General features: G+C 38.5%; 1 protein-coding gene across 7 annotated transcripts in view; it reads left to right on the top strand.

The window, feature by feature from the left end:
* TULP3 (TUB like protein 3) overlaps positions 1-21,519 on the top strand; it is a 36,695-nt gene that overhangs the window by 11,215 nt on the left and 3,961 nt on the right. For all 7 annotated transcript variants that reach the window (XR_014895061.1, XR_014895063.1, XR_014895059.1 and 4 more), the window contains exons 2-10: positions 3,773-3,824; positions 9,000-9,162; positions 11,031-11,207; positions 12,739-12,872; positions 13,325-13,522; positions 14,019-14,131; positions 14,557-14,671; positions 16,534-16,632; positions 20,848-21,019. Coding sequence is in view for 1 of the 7 variants with exons in the window: in XM_085298843.1 (XP_085154969.1) it covers positions 3,773-3,824; positions 9,000-9,162; positions 11,031-11,207; positions 12,739-12,872; positions 13,325-13,522; positions 14,019-14,131; positions 14,557-14,671; positions 16,534-16,632; positions 20,848-21,019 (1,223 nt within the window). In the remaining 6 variants the exon portion in view is untranslated. The remainder of the gene's footprint in view (positions 1-3,772; positions 3,825-8,999; positions 9,163-11,030; positions 11,208-12,738; positions 12,873-13,324; positions 13,523-14,018; positions 14,132-14,556; positions 14,672-16,533; positions 16,633-20,847; positions 21,020-21,519) is intronic.

Raw genomic sequence — 21,519 nt, 5'->3', positions numbered from 1 at the left:
GATATGCGATGCCTTTTTTACAATAGTGAAAAGCATACAAACTGCATAAAAATTGAATTTTAATTATAGGTGAATGTTTATTAAATAATGTGAGTTATCTCTTCATTGCAGTTAGTTTGGTGTTTTGAAAATGGTTAGGAATGACCAAATAACTTGAATTTATTTCTTTTATAATTAACAAGTTTGTCATTCGTATTCCTACTGCAACACTTTAATTGCTGCTTATGATATAAAAACCTGGCTAATTTTGATTTCAGTAGGAATCTGAGATGCAATTAGTTAAAAAGAGAGCATTTCACTTCATCTTGGATTATGGTGAACCTGGAAAGGTCGTGAGAAATAGATCTGAATGCCATTCTCTCACTATTCTATTTAGTATTCAAACATGTTTTTGTATCTTCTCTATTGAGTATTTTTGTTAAACAGTTGCCTTCCCATTGCATTTGTATTCTATATGCTGGGTAACCATTAGTCTTCACTACTATGTTATTCTTTGCATGGCTTTGTTTTTTGCTGCATGTGCCACAGGAGAGGTAGTGGATTCAACTAAGCATAGCAAAGGAATTGATGGCTGAGGTGTTGGGTAGTCTATTCTCCACTATAATAGGTAGGAAAATCGTGACAGGTTATTTGAATATTTTCAGTTCATATTTATCAAGGGTAAATGGACTGTTCCAACCCTGCCTCGCCCCAACCGTATTGTTGTATCTACGGAAATGGTATTTTTCTCCGTTCCCAGTGCATATTTAACTCCTCTTCCTGCACATAAATCCAGCAAAGAGAAAAGAGCATAGTGAACAGTGCTGTGCTTTTATGCAGGCATGACCGGAGAGCACTTAGATGTGCTATTCTGTGTAGTCCCTCCGCAGGAGGATTCTTGCTGTAACCGGCAGCTGTGCTTGTGTTCTTCACCGCTGAGCTGTGGGTGTGCCTCTTGCACAGCGTTTTCCTGGAAGGTCAGTAACAACCATCTCCACTGGTGGCAGGCAGAAAACGTTTGAAGTGTGTGTGTGGTGGTGGTGCTGGGGGGGCTCCTTTGACTGGCTGTTATGTTACTTTCCTGATGATTAAGTACTGGAAGGAAGGTGTGTTTGTTTATTTCCTTCTTACTTTGATCCTATGTAGATCCTTGTATTACAGGGAGAATTACTGGCTTCTTTTAGTTTGTGGCGTGCTAGGAGATGTTTTTAGTCTGTGTTCAACAGAAAATTGTAAAGGAGAATGGCCACCTTTTGTTCTCTAAGAAGTATTCAAGAGGCCTTTTTTTTTTTTCTTTTGCTTTTGTCTTCTCTTTCTATCTTTTCAAGGGAGAATGGGAATCTCCATTCACTGTGCAGTCACTTTTTGTGTAGCTTTATATACGGAAAATGCAGATTCTACTTGTCTTCAAAAAGTTTAGTGACCTTTGCTGGAACAACATGGAGACATTGTGACCCGTTAGTCTTCCTATATTGGGACCAATTTGAGTCACAATTAAGTGGTTAAAAGTGAAGCATTATACAATCTGCATTATGATCCTGTTCCTACAATCTTCAGACCTGTCTTTGAAGTTATAATTTTATTCCAGTGAACAAAGAAAATAATTCAAAAATGCATGACAATCATTTGAATTTTCACTAAGGATATCTACAAGTCTTATATGGGAATTTTAATATTCTGTATGTTAATATTTTGTTGTCATCTAGGTAAAAAGGAAAATTTGCAACCTTATTTCCAAAAATGGTAGTCCCCCCCCCCTTTTAAGGAGAGAGGAAAAGACACTGAGGGTGTGTTTTCTGTTGCCAGAGGAAAAGTAACAGAAATACAGAAGCTAGTTTGTATCTGCAGAGTACAACTTTATGGTTCTTTTTAATTACATGAGAATGTGTCCATAATCTAATATTGATCCATGGTACATATATCACTTTATAACAAACTTTTGATAGCAGTTAAAGTCATCTGTTTTTTAAGTCAGTACTGCCTTGTCTCTTTCTTGTTTTGTCATGAATATTTTAACTGAAACTGTCAAACATTCTGCTTATGCCAGAAGTATCCTTTTCCATCATCTATGCTTTTATATAAAGAACATTTCACATTTTAAACTTACATTCCGGTTTCATGTGGCAACTAATGTTTATCTTGCTGCACTCAGTAAAAATGCATCTGTCTGTATTTCTTGCTTAAACGATGGACTCTTGAGATAGAGAGAAGTTTATCACTGTAACTGTTGCTGCAAGGACACTCACTAGCTCTCTGAAAGTCTTCAGGACAGATATTTTTTTCAGGCCCTCCTTTGCCTTTGAATCCCAGGTGCTGCCTATTATTGGCTCATTGGGGAATAAAGTTAGTTTTAAAAACTGAGGTGCTTTCAAGTTTCTAGACCTCTTGATTGATAACACTTTAAAAACATTAGAAAAAAATTCTAGAAACAGGGAAAAATTAATGTTAAAAACGATGACAGTTGTGACCTCCTTCTAAAATACCATTAGTTGGGCAGTAAGCATCAATTTTAGAGTATTTAAAGTGTTACTTGCAATGTGCTAATAACAAAATTTTGCTCTGGTCAGCAACTCCAGAGCTGCACACTTCAGCATTCAGGACAGGGACCGTGTTGTAGAGGGTAAACTGCTAGTAAGAAACTTGGAGCTGTTGCTGTGTCTATTTGCTTAGCTGACTGGAAGTTAAGTCAGATACAGATTTAGTAGGGATTAATGGGGCCTTTCTTCTCTCATTATCACTGTATGCTGTGATCCATGCTTCATGTCATGTGTTCTGTAGAAATGGCACCCTTGCTACCTCCTTCTCTCCTTCCCTCTCTCTACTGTTTTCCATGTTGGGATTATATTCAGCAACATTTGCAGTTTGTGACATCTCGTCACTCGTCACTTCTATGTGCCTCAACCAAACAGGGAATTTCCTGTTTAAATAGGAACTTTGGCTGGCCCTGCTTTTCTACTTAGCATTGGTAAAATATATAATGTTTCTTGCGTAAGTATCTTCTTTCTCTGGTATTAAGGTTCTCCCACTTCAAGAGATGTCAAATTCCCAGTGTGGGAGAAAGGTGCACAACTGTAGTAGGCAGAATGTGTGCTTACTTGTCAATTAACCTTTCTCTTTTGTAGGGTGCTTTAAATTGCTCTTTATGTAATGCTTCCTTATCATAAAAAAAGGAAGTGGGAACTCTATATGGAATATGTCTTGGGGTCAAAAACTACAGCTATTGTGAAAGTCAGTTATAAAATGCTTTAATAATGAAATAATTATTTTTTTCCGTTTGTGCGAATTAATATCAGGTGGTATAAATAGAGATTCTATTGGGTTATTAACAGTAATTTTGGCAATTCTGGTGGGAGGAAAAATTGGTATAGGATTTAGTCAAGAGGAACTCTCAAATTTTAAGTTAGTTTGGAATTGGGTATTTTATGAGGGAACAGAGATTTTAGTGAATTACTTTGAGCTGTATTAAGTGTTAGATGTAAATTGTCTCATAGCCCACCTACCTACTGGTTCATAATCCATCCATCAGCAGTGACACTTTTTTTTCTTTGCTTATCAAGTATTTTCAGAACAGTTTACTACGATGATTAAGTCATAATTTGGTACTATTTATCATGCAGTATGAAGTATGTTTTATTCTTCAAATTTTTGTAACTTTATCTCCCTGTGGGGTAGATACTATGTCTTACAGTTGTTTAAAGTCTTGATGGTAAAGTTGTCGTAGTCCATAAATTTGGTACTCTTATAATGCAGGCTACCTACTAACAATAATTATTTTTTTCTTTCTGTTTTTCAGAATCTTTGAGGATGAAAGCATGAAACTACGACAACTGAGACTAGAAAATCAGGTAAATGGTTGTGCAGAAGCTGGCAAGAATCAGCATAGCAAAACAAACATTAGCCACCCCCTTTTTCTAAGTAGGGAGGAGATGAAATTGTACTTGCTCTCCTTTCTCCCCCATTATTCCTCATGATAGCCTGGCCTGTTGTTATCTACTTTGTAATATTTTACCTAGAACTACATAAGATGTGTGGCTGCAGTGAATCCAGCCCCCATTCTGTGACATTTAAGGCTGTATGTGGATTCAGAATCAATGTCTTGGAGACTTGAGAACTGGAGGTGATGTGATCAAAAATGTTTGATAAGCATTCTGCATGTAAGCAGAACTAATTGCTAACCCTTCTCCTTAAAGATTTTCCTGGCTTTTCTTTGTTTGAAAATCATCCTTGCCATGATTGGTAGGCTTGATTTCTTTGATACATTTATGCTTCATATAGAAACTCATTTCATTGAGATTGAGTCACTACAAGGCAGGAATCAGTCAAAAGAGAGGAAACTCTCTGTAGGGAGTTATGCAGTTTAATCATCAAAGAAAAATGTTTCTTAAGCTATAAAAAGATTTGCTTAACACTGCTGTTGAGACAGACTTCCAACATCTTTCTACCTTTTTTTTTTCCCTCTCTAAGAATAAATTTACAGCCAAGCATTTAGCATGTATTGGGTAAAGTGTTTCTGTTTTTAAAGCAGCTGAGTGCTGTGCTGTTTACTGACTGCTTAGATCACCATATTCTTTGAAGTCATAATGTATGCATCCTTAATATTCTGCTTCTGTGACATTTTAAATGCTTGTCGATTAGAAGTCTTGAGATGTAAGGTTATTACAATTATCAGGCTGGCCATTTCACAGAAAACAGTGCATCTTGCAGTAAGCTGAATTACATACAGTTCAACTAGATAGAACATAAAGGTGAGTTTGAATTAAAGTATATTTTTTAGAAAAGACCTTCTGTCTCAACTGAGAATTTTTGRATCCAGACATAGAAGTCTTTAGGAAACTGTTCTAGTGGTTAATAACCCTCTTCACCAGTACTCGTTCATTATTTCTTGTCTGAATTTGCATAGCTTTGACTTAAGTCTTTGGACTTATTGCCAGCTTTTAAAGAAGCACCTATATGTATATATATATAGAAAAACACTTCAGAATCAAGGAGTAAAGTGCATTTCTGGTCATATCCATGAAAATCAGAATAATTCTTCTACCTGTAGGCCTTYGAGTAACATTCGTTAACGACATTGAATAGAAAGCAGTAGTTTCAGAAAAGATTCAAGTAATCTGTGAAAGAGCATACAGTGCCAAATACCATTCAGTAGTAAAATCAAAAAATAAAGATGGTTGGAGCGCTTGGTGATAGAACCTGGCTGTTATTTTCAGGATTGGTGTCTTGAGTCACGAGCAACCACAGGCTCTTACTGCTAGGTACTATGGTCAGATATATGTCCAGTTTCGGAGCTTGTCACGCAGATGCATCACTTTTCTACCAACACTGCTGCTGGGCTAGGTGGAATTCCCTTGAAGCAGCTGTCAGTTGCACCGTAAAAAGGTGAGTTTAAATAATTCATACCAGTCTGCAGTTTTGTTTCAGGCTTTTTAGATTTGGTTAAGTTTGCAATCATTTGCAAAACTGAYGACTACAGATTTGCACTAAAAGCATATTTTAAACCCATCCTGTTCCCCCCATGTACACACCTTGCAAATGAGATTTGGCAAGAAATGCTAACAGTCTGTCATTTGTGATTGTATATTCAGGTTTGAATGTTAACTTTGGAAGTTTGCTCTTAAATTTTTCTTGAATAATACCATGATTTCTGAAGAAACACAGAGATTAAAGGCAGATCACTAGCAGGCTCCATGATGGACTAATTGCTGGTCGTAGCTAATGCCCTACTTAATTGAATTTTCTTAAATATTTGTAGGAACTAGGATAAAAGTTGCAAAATGCTGCAATCCAACATCATCATGTTTAGAACCTTTCACCACACTGAGAATCTGGAATAAGCATTTGCCACAACAAAGGTGTATGTCTGCCATCTGTCTTTTTGATGGGTTTGGAAACTGATGTAAAATATTGTTTATAATAATGTATAACATCAAATTTCGTTTGTGGGCCAAATCTGTCTGCCACGATGTTTTTGTCTAGCCTACTGCCTTTTTCTTGGAGGAGAAAGTGGGTGGCTGCTCAGGCAGTGCTTTCTTCCTCTGCAGCAGAACCAGTTTCTCTGTGCACTGTAAGGCATCTGAAACCCAAACTGCACTGCTGCCATGTCCACATGGGTGGAGAGGGAGAAGCAATGGCATGTTTCGGAATGCCTCTAGTTTGACACTTGCTCTTGGCAGTAACTTTCATTAATGCCATCATCACTGGTGTTATCATTGCTGCCTCAATATGAATTTAGGGTAGGCGACTATCTGAAAGAGTAGTGAAGAGGTTTCAGAACTAGGATCTAGGACGCATGGCCTACTGAGGTAGGACCATGCCATAATATTGCATCCTCAGTGATGCAGGGGTTGGAGTCTTCCTGTGTGCCATCTTACTGTTGATCACAGTTATACAAAGAATACCAAACTAGCTGTGGAATTTTCATCTTGATGAAAATTTGTTAGAACCAGTGTTGTTGGTTTCAGTTTGTTAAAATCCAACTATTTAAACGTCTGACATTATGCTTTTCTCTGTGATGCAGGGAAAATGTTTTTRAAGAATTTTTAATGCATGGAGTTCACAAAATGAATCATGACAATCAGTATCTGTTACTAATTTAATGGATTACATGTTCCTGTGCCGTACCTCTGAACTATTTGAATTTTTTAATTGTAATACTATATGAATTTTTAATGTAATACAGAGCTGGAGGAAAAGCCTGGTTAGTAGCCAAAATGAAATACTTTTTTTTTTTTTTAATTTTGATTCCATTTTAGTGGACTATGTTTCAAAAGAACACAAGTCTGAAGGTAAAGCTGCTATGCCATCATGTGTAGACAGAGTGAACTGCTACCAACCATCCTGTCAGTTGGCTAGCAGATTTTCTACATCTCAAACAAGCAAAGTAGTAGAGAGAAACCTTTCTAAAACAAATCAAATAACTATCATATTTTACCCCTTTGGTTATCCTGAAGCTCTTCCTAAATGAAGGTCAGTCTCATCTACCAAGAATAAAGTTTATGTTTCTGTATGATCCTATTGCCCAAAGCCTGTTTTTTCTTAAGAAGAGTCCTGGAATCTTTTTGATAAAACAGAATGTACTATAATAAGAAAAAAATTACTGGACCAATGAGCAGTAAGATGTTTCAAAAATATAATTTAATAATTAATAAAGTAGTTCTTTAAAACTATTTATTCTGTATTGACCCCAATTTTGATTTCCAGTTAGGCACTTTTTTACTGCCTTTAGGATATGTCTCCATATCTTCTTGTCTGTCCATTTACCAGGTAGAGAAGCCGTAGCAGCAATTTCTCTCAGATTCTTAGTCTGAGGATAATTCTTGTTTCCCCTTCTCCTTTTATTTCCACTACTAGAGATTTATAAAATATTATGGAATTTTTTACTTTTCACTTAGCATTAAAATATAATAAAATAGACTGAAATTCTCCTATAGGGCCTGACTAGCTTTCTAGAGAACAAATTTGATTTGTGATGAGTGTTTGCAAAGAACTGTAATTTTTCTGCTTTTTTTTTTTTTCCTTTCTTCCAGACCAATGCTTTAATCTCTTTAAAATTCCATGTAACTTTTGCTATGCAGGCCAGCCATTGCAAATAATTCTGCAATAACAAACAGTACCAAAGATTACAAGTTTCAGAAATTATTTGTATGTTAAGGTGTCTAATAAGCAGGCATGGATAAACTGCACCTGCAGCAAGAGACTTGCACAACGTTTGGCCTAGTGGTGCATTACAGAATATTGGAATCTGATTCTCCCCTCTCCTTCATACACCTTATAAGAATAAGCAGGGCTGTCTTTAAAATGATATGATGTGCCCATTTACCTTGATTTATGTTCAGAAGTTGTTTCTATTTTCATTTACTGGGAAATAATGAACATCAAATCTATATGCATGTTGGAAAAGTATTGTTTCATTTTTAATGCTAACATTTGGACATTTGGATTTACTTTTTACATTCGGATTTACTTTTTTTGGGGGGGGGAGGGAGGGGGATTTCCTTGCATTCGTGAATTACATATGAAATGTTTGCAAGGCAGATCAGATTTCCTATCATTGAATGAGCCCAATATTAATGACTGAATTATCTGTTTTATTCTTTTCCTTTTAATTTACTTATTTTACCTTTACCTCCATCTCTTACCTCAGAGAATGATTTTCTTAGAGCTGTCTGTTRTGAGTTCTCCCAATTAGGTGACAGCTTTTGTGATAAAAGCTGTTTCCTTTTAAAAATCTTGACTTGCTTTTGCTGCATTGTGAAGGCATTTATAACTTCAGCAGCAAAGTCAACTGAATGAATGAGCCCTGGTTAAGGGTTTTTAGAAATGGTTTGTGCTAGTGTAAGTCTCTGTCCCCATGTAATGCATGGGGCAAAGACTGTCATCTTTACTCTGGCATTTCCTGATAGTCTTGGAGATCAAATCATAGCAATATAATGAACATATTTCTCTCAATATGAAGTTTGTTTAATTGTACTGAAGAGTGAGGAAAAGTTATCCATTTCCTAAATGCACAAGAAGTTGTTGTCCTAAAAGACAGAATGTTTAGTCCAATCATAACTGCAGTGGAAAGAATGGAGAGTCCTTGTGAGCTGTTTTATCTGCTCTATCAGCTTAAATAAGAATGATGCATAAAGTAAGAAAATCAGAAGGATATKCTGCATATTGTAAAACTTACTTTGTGAAATGCTCCTAAATGACTGCTGAATTTATCTGTAGTTGTATTAAGGATTAGTGCAGTTTAGACCGAATAAAAGGAGTTAAGATTATTTGCTGATGGCCTCAGGATAGACCAGAAAATGAGGAAATGTCCTCATCCCCATCTACCACTGATGGAGAATCAAAGGCAGTGTCTCACTCCAAAGACATTGTGATATCTGTGTCTAGGATTTCTGTCAGATTACAGCATTCTAGGTTGATCAGTGATCTTGACTGATAATGTGCCTTTGCCAATATCTGAAGTATGCTTTCTGCCTCTCTGGATGTGGTTACTCATTCCAATTTTACGCTTGCTCTTTGTTTCACAGAGAGCTCTTCTGGAGAAGAAGCAGAGGAAGAAACGTCTTGATCCCTTGATGGTACAGCCAAATCCTGAGGCAAAGCTGCGCAAGTCAAAGCCCAAAGGGTGTGAGGAGCAGACTCCTTTAGTAGAAAACCCAACTCCTTTCCACAATGATGTTACCTTACATGGTAAGTAATCATCCTGATTGCAACACTTTCCAAAAATGCCAGTTTATGCATTTTGTGTCAGAGATAGTCACCTACATTGCTGTGACAGTGGTCAGGGAGAAATAAGACTGATTACACATCTCTCTATGTAAAAAAGTAGAATTGTAACGCAGTATGGTTGAGCAATACTGAACTGTAAAAACAAACAAAAACCATGAGTTTTGTGACAGCTGAGAATCATCTGCCTTTGAGTACTCTCTCTTGTGTTAGGCTAAAAAACTTCCAGACTCTGTTGGGAACTTCTAGAAAGGTAGAGGTATAAGAATCTGGAGTAAGAGTTTTCAGAAGCAGCAGGATAAAGAAGGGAGAGTAATCCAGTAGTGGATGCCTATCATATCCTTCAAGGCAGAACTCTCAGGATTGAATATGACTGAATGATAAAGTAGATGAGAACAAAACAGAGGGCTTATGAATACCAAATGAGATTCTTACTGTTTTTTTTTTTTATCTCATTTATTGATTTCTATGAGCTTTTGTGAGAGAATAGAACATAACAAACAAACTGTAGTGGTCCAGAAAGTCATAAGCACAGTGAGATATCAGGGAGGCAAAGGCAACGACTCAGTGGTCTCAGCATTATAGTAACATGGAGATTATTCCATTAGGAGTGAAGAGTAACACCTTAAAGACTTCCATGTCTTAGGAGAAAAAGAAAAAAAAAAGAAAAAGTGGCAATAAARCCTCTTACATTCTGCTGGAAGTATCAGGAAAGAGTTTGAGAGCCATGATCCCATCAGCCTATCAAGAAATTAATAGGAAGCATCCTATGACTTTGAGATGCATGGTGCTGTAATACCACCATTATATCAGCCGTAGAGTAGTAGAATTAAAAACAAACAAAAAGTGTTACTTTGCTTGAAGATCACATTAGATCTTTTTYTGTTTTGTTTTGTTCTTCAGATTTCTTTTAAGATCATAGTTTGGGGAGTATAGTGGTGACGTGGGTAGTAGCATTTACGTGTTTAAAATCAGATTGGAGAAAGCTTCTGTTACAGGACACTTTAAGTCAAAGAGAGAGTAAAACAAGCTGAAAAAAAGATTAGATTAACTTTGAAATTAGAAAACTGCAGTATTCCTTCAGAACAAAAATGAAAACTGACCATTTCCTCGCTTGCTTACATAGTTCTGAAGCTTCCCCTACACAAACGAATTTTGTTAAGAAGTGGTAACAGTTTTAAACTTCTTGGAAATCTCTTGACTAGATAAACTAGGTAAGTATGGCTTTAAAATGAAAAACAGTAGGAAACCAAGAAATTCAAAGCTGAAACTACACTTAAATATTGTGTGCTCCACAAACATATTTCCAATATTATGCCAGTCCCTGAAATCAAGACCTCTCTTGCAATTAAGAAGTGCAGTCCACAGCTGGGTTGTATGTTTAAACTTGGTGTTTTAATTTCTACCAAAAAAGTAGGTATCATCTATTTATAGTATATCCTGCCTGTAGATATCTAATAACATCAATTGTGATGTTCACTGTAGAGCACCCACTTAATGCTACAGGAGCAAACAAGGAACCAGAATATCAAGACAGAAAAAGAACATAGAGTAGCTGTAATACCACTTGCCTTAAGTGTTCGAGCCCTTGTTTGTTTATTTGTTTTCTTAAAAAAAAAAAACTACAATATTTATAAATGCGGGAAACTGATGCATTACATCTTTAAAGTAAGTTACTCACAATTTTCCTGACCAAAGTTTAGGTGAACAAAAATAAATCAGTAGTTTAAAGGGATGCTTGAGCAAAGGAAGGCAAAATGAGGGACTATCTTGGGACACTTCTGTAAAGGTAAAAATTAGGCTTTTGAATTCCACTTAATTTTGGCCTGCAGGCATTGATGGGCCAGCTGCTTTCCTGAAATCAGAAGTGCAAGATTTAGAGACCAAATTCCAAACTCTCTCTACTGAGTCTTCCATAACAGAAGACAATGCAGATCAGGAAAATGATGGAGAGGCTCTAACAGAAACAGCAGGCAAACCAGATCTGCAAGAAATCTTACAGAAAAGAGGTAAGATAACAGGGCAGAGCTCTTTTTCTCAGGTTTCTTCTACTTATATTTTTTTTCATTTAAAAAAAGCAATTGGAGATCATGAAGCAAATGTCTGTAGGGCCTTCTTTTACATACACAGCTAGTAGTTTCTCTAGTGTGTAGTTAAGCGCAGAATGGCAGTTTCTCCTTTTTTTCTRACATGCTGATATTAATTGGAGCACTAGTTATATTTTAAAGCTTTATCAGTGTATCTTGTATTATTTCTAACCTTTCCAATGAAGTTAGTCACAAAAAAATACACTTTTCATTTTGCTAAATTTCAAATTATTTTTATTTCAGATATAGTATATATGCCTATAATGCCTGAATATTATGACAGCAGAGGGACTTTTTATTGTCAATAATGCAGTAATTGTTAAACTGTTGAGGAGACCTTCAGGAAAGTTATGCTTCCTGAATCAGAGGATACCATGATCAGTAGTTTTGGAGTTTTATTTTCAATAGTTGAAACTACTCAGTCTCATTAAGTAGTTTCACATTGGAGTGTCCATTGCTGCCTGCCAAATTTCTTAATTTGCTGCCAGTACCAAAGGAAACCTTTTTGTTGCATGCTGCCCAAGCGCTTTGCAGCAAAATAAGTGACTTGCATATAATATGGTACACAGCCTGCTTTATTTTGCAAAACCTGTCTCTCAGAATGTTTCCAAAACACCTTACGAATTAAGGTACTACCATAAGTAGAAATACTTTCAGCTGTCAGATGCAACAGCTGTTTACCTATGGATAGCAACATTATACAAGAGTTAGGACAGGAAGCAGGATAGAACATCTGAATAGAAGCTTTAGGGGAAATTAGTGGAGGTAGAATGTAAACAATGACTTTTGAAACTGGCCAGAGCACTATGGTTAACGCCTTTCCTCTTTCCAAATGTGCTTTGTGATGTTTATTGGATGGTTGTTAAGACTATATTTTCTGTTTCATCAGAGACAGAGAACTTCTATCAATGCCCTGTCTATTCAGTGCCATGTTAGAATACTGCTATAATATTGCTTCACAGGAAAGAATTCAGATTAACAAGCTGATGCTGTTCCTATTCTGTAATGCTTTATGTGCTTTTCCATTTCACAGCCAAATTCCAAATTGTAGGAAGGAAATCACAGAACAAGATGATGCAACTCCAAGTGAAAGGAAACACCAAACAACAATGTGTTCTTTCTAAATTCCTTTAGCCAGAGTTATTTTAGTTATATACCACAATCATGAACGAAAGCATAAACTAAGCAATACAGTTAGCATGTAAAATGTGTAGTGATAAAAGTCAGACGGCTGCTTAATTAGCTGAGTAGTGGAAAAACGTCACTAGTGGTTTGGATTACAAGGCTCAGGAAGCAATATACCACAAGAAGAAAATAGGCAGTTGGAACAGCAGAGATTAATTATGACRGTAGGAGCAGAACAGCTTTGTAAGAGGCATATGTGAATTAATGATTCCATGAATTCATGATGCCTTCTTTCAGAGGCTGCTTGCTTGATCCTCTCTTCTGACAGGAATTTCAGGCAGTTTGAATTTTGATGAGGAAGACACAGAAGATGATGAAGAAAGTAGTAAGAGACCAGCATCTCATTCACCATATCCTGAATCTGAGAGGCCTCGTTCTGCAACCAGYCTTAAATCTTCTGCAGTAAGTGTCATGAAATCCATTTCCAATAAGGACTGGACACATACTTATTTTTTAGTACTCATACCTTGAGCACTATATTAAAACATAGCAGTTGCAACTGCTGTAGTTATTGTGCTCATTCCTGAAGGCAGAAAAAGGTCAAAATTGTCAGGTTATCTGACTGACTCATCAAGTTAAACAAAGATCTAGTAATGATCAAAGGAGAAGCATAGAGGAACATCAGTAAAGAAGAGAAGACAGTGAATCAGCTACTCCTCAAAGACCTGTTAAAAGTCTTCAGCCAGGACATTTCTCAGCAGAGAAACACAGGTGGTTTCTTTCTAAACTCCCCTTTCCCAAATATCTTCCTCTTGAAACATCAGGTCTTCTGTTTCAACTGACCTTTCTTTTCTTGGGGAATACCGGAGCCTCTGATCTGATACTAATCTGCTAATACGATGGTTTTTCCACAGGAAACAGGTGCTTCCTGTACTTCATCCTCTCAGGCAGATGCACAGCTAGGAGAAGTAGAGAACTTGGAAGATTTTGCATTACGCCCTGCACCCCGTGGTATTACAATAAAATGTCGAATCACTAGAGATAAGAAGGGAATGGACCGGGGCTTCTTCCCTACTTATTACATGCATCTGGAAAGGGATGACAACAGAAAGGTATTGAGATCAGGGCACAGTATCTTGGCTATTGTACTTCTACCACAGACCATTTTTGTTGTAATACGGAGCGGTGGATAAATTGGTAAGAAATTGGAAGCTGAGGAGAAAAAGCATGCTGATGAGAATGGCTTATATTTGGCAAGGCATTAAGCAAGGTTTAGAAGCAATAGTGTAATGAAAGATGAAATACAAAAGTATAAAAACATAAGGGATAAAGGAGAGAAAAAGGAGTGAGTTGTTCCAGAAGAAAAGGAGGCAAGACCAAAAAATTACAGCTGCTTTGAATCTAGACTGTTGAGGGGATTGATTGGAGGGTTAAGATTTCAGGCTGTTCACTTGTGGAACAGGTCAAAAGTATGGAGACAGTAGTAACAACACAGACCAAAAAGGGGAATGAGTGAGGGGAAGCAGCTGAGAGTTTGGGTAGCAATGCCTAACTATGCGTTCCAGTTCTATGAAAACTCTAGTCTTGATCAAAGTTTTGTATTTCCAGACATTCCTTCTTGCAGGGAGAAAGCGGAAAAAGAGCAAAACGTCCAATTACCTCATATCTATTGACCCAACTGACTTATCTCGGGAAGGGGAAAGTTTTATTGGAAAACTCAGGTGAGAGCCACAGATGAAAGAGACAAATGTATAGCTTCTGCAATAGAAAAGATTGGATTTTCATTTTAGCTGAGCTGGAATTGTTAATAGCAGTCTGGTATCAATTCAGAGAGAATGAACTTGCCTCATCCTGATTAATGTAATCTGTATTCACCAGGGTTGGCAAACTTTTTTCAGAGTTACCATTCAACATGGCAATTTAGAGAAGGAATCCTGTCTTGATGCTTTTCCAGGACAGGTTACAGGCACAGTTTACTATGACTCTTCTGTTGAAGCTCCTTAGTGAGCTGACAATAGGAAGATTCAGATGGGAGTGCCTGGAGATGTGTAAGTGGTTTCACTGTGCACAAGCTACCTTCAGAGTTTGACAAATATTTTCCACTGACACATCTCTCTCTCTGTTTCTTCCCCTTACCTGACATTAGATCAAACCTCATGGGAACTAAATTTACAGTCTATGATCATGGAGTCAGCCCAGTCAAGGCACAAGATCTAGTGGAAAAGGCTCATACTCGACAGGAGCTTGCAGCCATTTGTTATGTAAGTAGTGTCTCTCCTCTTTTGCCCTCCTTCCTTTTTTGGCAGCCTGGCTTCCAAGGAAGCTAGGCTCACAAAATCATGCTGCCTGGCAACCTCTTCTATTTAACTTTTGAACTAGCCAACCAATTTCAACTAGACTAAGCAAAGGGCAGAAGCCTCAAACATAAGTTCCAAGTTTCATGAAAAAAATTAGTGCTGGGGTAGGGAAGGAAGGAGAGAGACCCAAACTAATATATTCACTAAGGGAAATTTGCTGATGTGAGCACATTCATTATCTGTTCTGACAACCTTGCTAACTGACCATCATCAGGCATGCGGCCAGCCAACATATCCTTGACGTGGAGCCAGACACAGCATGATCTGCCTTTTTGCTCAGCTGGTATCTGGTGGACATTGAGAAGGAACTGGTGGTACCATGTGAAGGAGAGGTATTTTGGCAGGACTAAAGGTATTGCAGTGGATAGGAGTGAGATGGTATTATTTCAGTAGCAGCACATTGTTAGGCAAGGTATGTTTCCACAGATTTGCTAGCTGTGTCTTAAAGATATTTTCTTATTATGATCTTGTGGATAACCTCAATCCAGGCTATGGGGAGAGGAGGCATTTGTAGCCACATCACTCTAGAATTATGTTAAGATCCGCAAGCCACATTGTTTCATATTTCAGTCCTGAAGTTTGAGGTCTGCGAGGAAAACTTGAGATTCTGCACTAAATGATAGCCAACCAAGTGGAGGGATTTTTGTCTTTACCATAGTTAAAGCAGCAAAAATTTAAATGGGCCTTAGTCTACTGGAGCATGATTGTGATCTTTTTGCTAATGGTCTTAGTAGCACTTTTGAGGGGGGGGGGGGGGGAGAAGAAAAAAAAGAAAGATGTGATGATTCCAGTACTAACCTATTTACGTGTCACTGGATGTTTTCTTTGCATACAGTATTCTTCACTTCCCTGCCTAATTGTGCAAAGATGTTAAAACGAGGAGACAATATAAAACCAATTTTTCAGAATTCTGAATGTCTTCAATGTTTTATCCACATCAAATTATTAAAGTTTACACATGAATAAAATCAGTACCCTGGTTCTCGTACGTATCCCTAGATTTTCTGAAATGAGATATTAGAGATTGCAGCTCCAAAGACTTATTCTGTCTGTAAAATGCACTAGCGCATTAGAAGAAGCTGTATAACTTCTATTAATCACTATTTGTAAAAGAGCCTGGTTTTGTTTCCTTTGGGGGGAGTTATTTTGTTTGTTTTTAATCTGTGCTTTGGGAATTTTAAAGGTTGTTACTGACGTGATACTATAGAGCACCTTAAACAGAACGGATGACTAGAGAAGACCAAGAAAGACCATTTTTCTTTGTTCTATACCCAATCCACTTGCAGTAGTCTCTTACTGCACTTTCAGATACACTCTTAAACAAAAATAACAGAGCCTAAATATAAATAAGTTGTTCATTCTCCAGGAATATTCTAGCCTAAATGGTAGTGATATAGATGAAGTAAAAGACCTATGGATTTTTATCACATTTAAGCCTTGTTCACTAGCAATATTTAGGCATCTTTTTGCCTCATGTGAAACAAATTTTGCCTGAGATCAAATTTGTCTGATTTTACTGTCAATGATTGTTTCATTAGAAGAATATAGGTGTGCTACAAGTTAAATAAGTAGTACTGTGTATGTCTTTTAACACAGTTTTCAAAACGGAGAGAGGCAGCTATTCTCAGCATTTAAACACAACTGCAGTTAGATAACTGCTAGTATAGTTGTAGCTAATCAAATCTAACAAATCAGCCTTGCTGTCTATCATTCTGTGAGATGGAGTATTTAATTTTCTCAAAATAATGTCTTTCCTTGTCTTTTAGGAAACGAATGTGTTAGGATTCAAGGGCCCCAGGAAAATGTCTGTGATTATTCCAGGAATGAACATGAATCATAAGCGAATTCCAATCCAGCCACGAAATGTGAGTTTGATCATGTTTCAGTCTGGAGGAAGAGGTTAAAACTTTCTCCGAGAGATCTGGCTGCTACTGACAATTATGGTTGTCAGAGCACGGTTATTGATGGCAAATATTGTTAGCAGGTTTCATGGGCAGTAAACGTTTTGCAGTGCAATGTAAAGGCCTTGGTTAATGTCCTTGCCTTTTTACTTCATTTGTAGCCTTTTGGATAGTGTTTGTGTCCTTACTTGCTGTTTAGTTGGACCTTATCTAGCTGCTTATTTAGCTATTGTAGGTGCAATAGCAACAAGATACAACACCTCCTCATGGACAGGGCACTTAAGCTGAGAGCTGTATCAACACAGAACAAATTTGCACCTCCTAAGAGGTTAAATTCTTAGTCAAATATGATATACAGGAAATGGATAATAAATGGAGAGTAGCCCACAGAAAGAATGAGGCAATATTTTGTTGTGGTAGCAAGAGTGTAATTGCATTTGTGATCAGAATGTTGTCAATTTCTTTGTAGGAATCACAGAAAAAGAGGATTACAGTACTGAGAAATTGGAATGAGGAGGATGGAGTTTTGTGGTGGCTATTCAGTGAGGACTTCTCATAGATGTGGGAGATTTTCTAATTAACAGCATACAGGGACGGGCCACCTGGGAGGAATATAGGAATGTCATTTGAGTATGCAGGGATGGTACTAGGAAGGCCAGGGCCCATTTGGAGTTTAATCTGGCAGTGGACGTGAAGGATAGCAAGAAAGGCTTCTTTAAACACAAGAGCAACAAAAGAAAGACTAAGGCGAATGGGAGCTTGCGGCTGAATGGGGCAGGGCACTGGTGATGAAGGATACAGAGAAGGCAGAGATACTGCATGGCTTCTTTGCTTCAATCTTTACTGCTGAGACCAGCCCTGAGGATCCCAGGGTGGCTGATGCACCAGRGGGCTGTGCTGCCATTCAGAGGGACCTCAACAGGTGGAAGAGATGGGCAGAGGGGAACCTCGTGAGGTTCAGCAAGGGCTAGTGCAAGGTCCTGCATCTAGGGAGGAATAAGCCCATGCACCAGGACAGGTTGGGTGCTGACCTGCTGGAAAACACCTCTGTGGAGAAGGAACTAGGAGCCACGGAGGAGAAGCTGACCTAGATGAAGGGACGGAGTGCCTCCTCAGCAAGTTTGCTGATGATACCAAGCTGCGAGGAGTGGCTGATACACCTGAGGGCTGTGCTGCCATTCAAAGAGACCTGGACAGGCTGGAGAACTGGGCAGAGAGAAACCTCAACAGAGTTCAACAGGGGCAAGTGCAGAGTCCTGCACCTAGGGAGAAATAACCCCATGCACCAGTACAAGCTGGGGGCTGACCTTCTGGAAAGCAGCTCTGTGGAGAAGGACCTGGGTGGAAGTGCTGGTGGATGACAAATTGACCATGAGCCAGCAATGTACCCTTGTGGCCAAGAAGGCCAGTGGTCTCTTGRGGTGCGTTAGGAAGAGTGTTGCCAGCAGGTCGAGGGAGGTGATCCTGTCCCTCTGCTCAGCCCTGGTGAGGCCTCATCTCGAGTACTGCATCCAGTTCTGGGCTCCCCAGTACAAGAGAGACATGGAGCTACTGGAGAGAGTCCAGCGCAGGGCTACAAAGGTGATCAGAGGACTGGAGCATCCCTCCTATGAGGGGAGAAAGGCTGCGAGAGCTGGGCCTGTTTAGCCTGGAGAAGAGAAGACTGAAGCGGGATCTTATTAATGTCTACAAATATTTGAAAGGAGGGTGTCGAGGGGATARGGCCGGACTCTTTTCAGTAGTGCCATGCGACAGGACAAGAGGCAGTGGGCACAAACTGAAACACGGGAAGTTCCACTGGAATGTGAGGAAGAACTTCTTTCCTGTGGGAGTGACCGAGCCTTGCACCGAGTTGCCCAGAGAGGTTTTGGAGTCTCCTTCTCTGGAGATACTCAAAACCCATCTGGAGGTAAATCCTGTCTAACATGTTGTAGGTGACTCTACTTGAGTAGAGGAGTTGGACTAGATGATCTCCAGATCTCCCTTCTACCCTCAAMCATTCTGTTATTCTGTGACCATGAGCCAGTAATGTGCCAAGAAGGCCATTGGTATCTTGGGCTGCATTAGGCAGAGAGTTGCCAGCAGGTTGAGGGAGGTGATCCTCAGCCCCAGTGAGGATGTCTTGGAGTATTGTTTCCWGTTTTGGGCTCTCTGATACAAGAGAGACATGGTGCTGCTGGAGTGAGCCCAGCAAAGGGCTACTAAGATGATTAATGGACAGCAGCATCTGTCGTATGAAGAAAGGCTGCGAGAGCTGGGCCTGTTCAGCCTGGAGAAGAGTAGACTGATGGAGGATCTTATCAACAGGTATAAGTACCTGAAGGGAGGGTATAAAGAGGATGGGGTCACTCTTCTCAGTAGTGCCCAGCAACAAGATGAGAGGCAATGGTACAATGGCCACAAACTAAAACACAGGAAGATCTGTTGGAATCTAAGGAAAAACTTTCTTATTGTGAGGGTGACAAGACACTGGAACAGGCTGCTGAGAGAGGTTGTAGAGTCTCTGTCTTTGGAGCTACTCAAAAGATGTCTGGACAGGGTCCTGGGGAATGAGCTCTAGGTGATGCTGTTTGAGTGGGGGGGGTGAGGGTGCATTAGTTGATCTCCAGAGGTCCCTTCCAACCTCAATCATTATGTGATTCTATGAGAAGTGTATTTGAAAATGTTTTAAAGTATGGGATGGAAAAGACTTCTGATTCAGAACCCTTAGTGTGGATTTCATGTTTGTTGTGATAAAGAAAAGGACAGTGGCAGAAGAACAGAGTAAATAGAGAGAAGTGATCAATGTTATAAGCTAGAAAATACTATTTGCAGCAATGTTTTGAGTGGATATGAGAAGAGAGAAAAGACTCTTTTAGAGTGGAAACTAGGAGTCATAAGAGTCTCGAAAAAATTAATTCTGTGAATGGGCAGGAGAATTGAATCTGGAGATGGTCACTGATTAATCATATCTTATAGGTATTTCCATCTCCATCAAACAGTACTGTAACCATTTCATGGCCCTGCCTTTATTTTTCTCTTTCATTTTCCCTAATGTTTTGTTAGCATGTAAGCATGGTAGCAGTGGTCAAGGCTGAAATACAAAGTTGTTCAGAAAAGTTGTCAAAGCCTGCCAGGGTAGCAGTTTGACATTTTGGTTTTGCTTCCCTCTGTAGTCCGATGCCACCAGTTAAACAATACTGTCCCCACTTTAAAGGAGAAAAAAAATACATTTCTAAACGCAGTTTTGCAACTATTCTCAAAGTTCTTTTATAATCTTTATAAAATATATAAAGAAGATACAAAGTAAGTAGATTAACTTGAACAATAAGCTTTAGCGAAAATATAAAAATTGATTATTCCTTGAAAATCGATTATCATATCTGTATACACTAATACTAAAACATATGCCATAGTCCTACTAGCCAGACCTCTGTAAGAGATTGTTTCCTGATTATCTCCTTCCTATTAAATAACTTCTTCTTCTTCTCTTTTTTTTTTGATAGCTTTTTAGCTTATATTATTTCAGGCTTGATTTCGTTCATTGCGTAACTTTTAAAATTAAAGCATATGTTTTCCTCACTACTGTTGTAGCTCCTTATAATTCCCTCTTTTGGTCAGACATAATATGTTGTTTTACCTCTTTTTTTTTTTCCTCTCATCTGTTTCATTACTTTTTTTTTCTCTTACTAGATCAGGTAGCATGACATTGAACCTACTTAAGGCATACTTACAGCCCACTGTAGCCTTCAGACTCCTACTGAAACTCTCTAGGGCCTGGAGTTCTGGAGTTAGGCAAAAGAAAAATCATCTAATTTAAAAGTTACAAAGTTGGAAATGGAAGTTGGATCCTGTTGGAGAAAGCTTTATGTGAGTTTTGGAAATGATTCCTGCCAGCAGGGTGATAGTCTGCAGAAAAAATAAATACCTGTAACCTGTAGAGCTCACACTTGCTCTCTCTCTCTCTCTCTCTCTCTCTCTTTTTTTCATGTTTGGGTAGAGATATGATGAGAGTTTATTGAGGGGAAAGAGACCCTTGGACTGGAAACGTGGAAAGGTATCTGCCTGGTACTCATAGGATATTTTCAGTAGACACATGGGAATGACTTTCAAGTGATAGAGTGCACATACCTGAAAGAGGCAGTACTTAAAAGCAGAGCCATTCCAAATCTGATAAATATATTTATTTCTTCTGAACAGGAACATGAGAGTCTGCTATCAAAGTGGCAAAACAAAAACTTGGAGAACCTCATTGAGCTACACAACAAAGCTCCAGTCTGGAATGATGATACTCAATCCTATGTTTTGAACTTTCATGGGAGAGTCACTCAGGCCTCAGTGAAGAACTTCCAGATTGTCCATGACAATGACCGTAAGAGTCTCTTGGAGAGTCTGTGGGGCTGTCATTAGAACAGGGAAATCCCAGTGTATTTTGTGAGGTTTGGGACACCATCCCTAGAGAAGGGAGACTCAATAGAGAAATTCAGCCCAAGGGATATTTGAGACTTCTGACCTATCAAGCAAATGATATGAGACTTCCCTTTTTCTGGGGTGGGTGCAGAGGCTGGTGTCCACAACTGCACCAAAACAGGGGACAAATGCAAGCCTCCTGAAGGGAAAGAAAAAGATTAACACGGCACCTTCTGCCAACCAAATAGTGGTTTGAGCCTTGGCTCTGTGAAAGAAGATAATCCCAGCAATACAGTCACTCTAGAGAGCAGATTTTAAGGCCAATTTGGTAAGAAGGGATAGACACACCAACCGCATATATTTGGTACTGTCTGACTCCTGGTTTGGTTTGTTTGTTTGATCCTTTGATGATCCTTTTTTTTTTTTTTTTTTTTTTTTTTTTTTTGCCTTCACATGAAATTG

The sequence above is a fragment of the Rhea americana genome, unplaced genomic scaffold, assembly GCF_003343005.1.
Source record: "Rhea americana isolate MKP2758 unplaced genomic scaffold, rheAme1 scaffold_142, whole genome shotgun sequence".
NCBI classification, from domain to species: Eukaryota; Metazoa; Chordata; class Aves; order Rheiformes; family Rheidae; genus Rhea; species Rhea americana.
The sequence above is the reverse complement of the archived record's forward strand: the minus strand, read 5'-3'. Positions and strand labels throughout refer to the sequence as shown.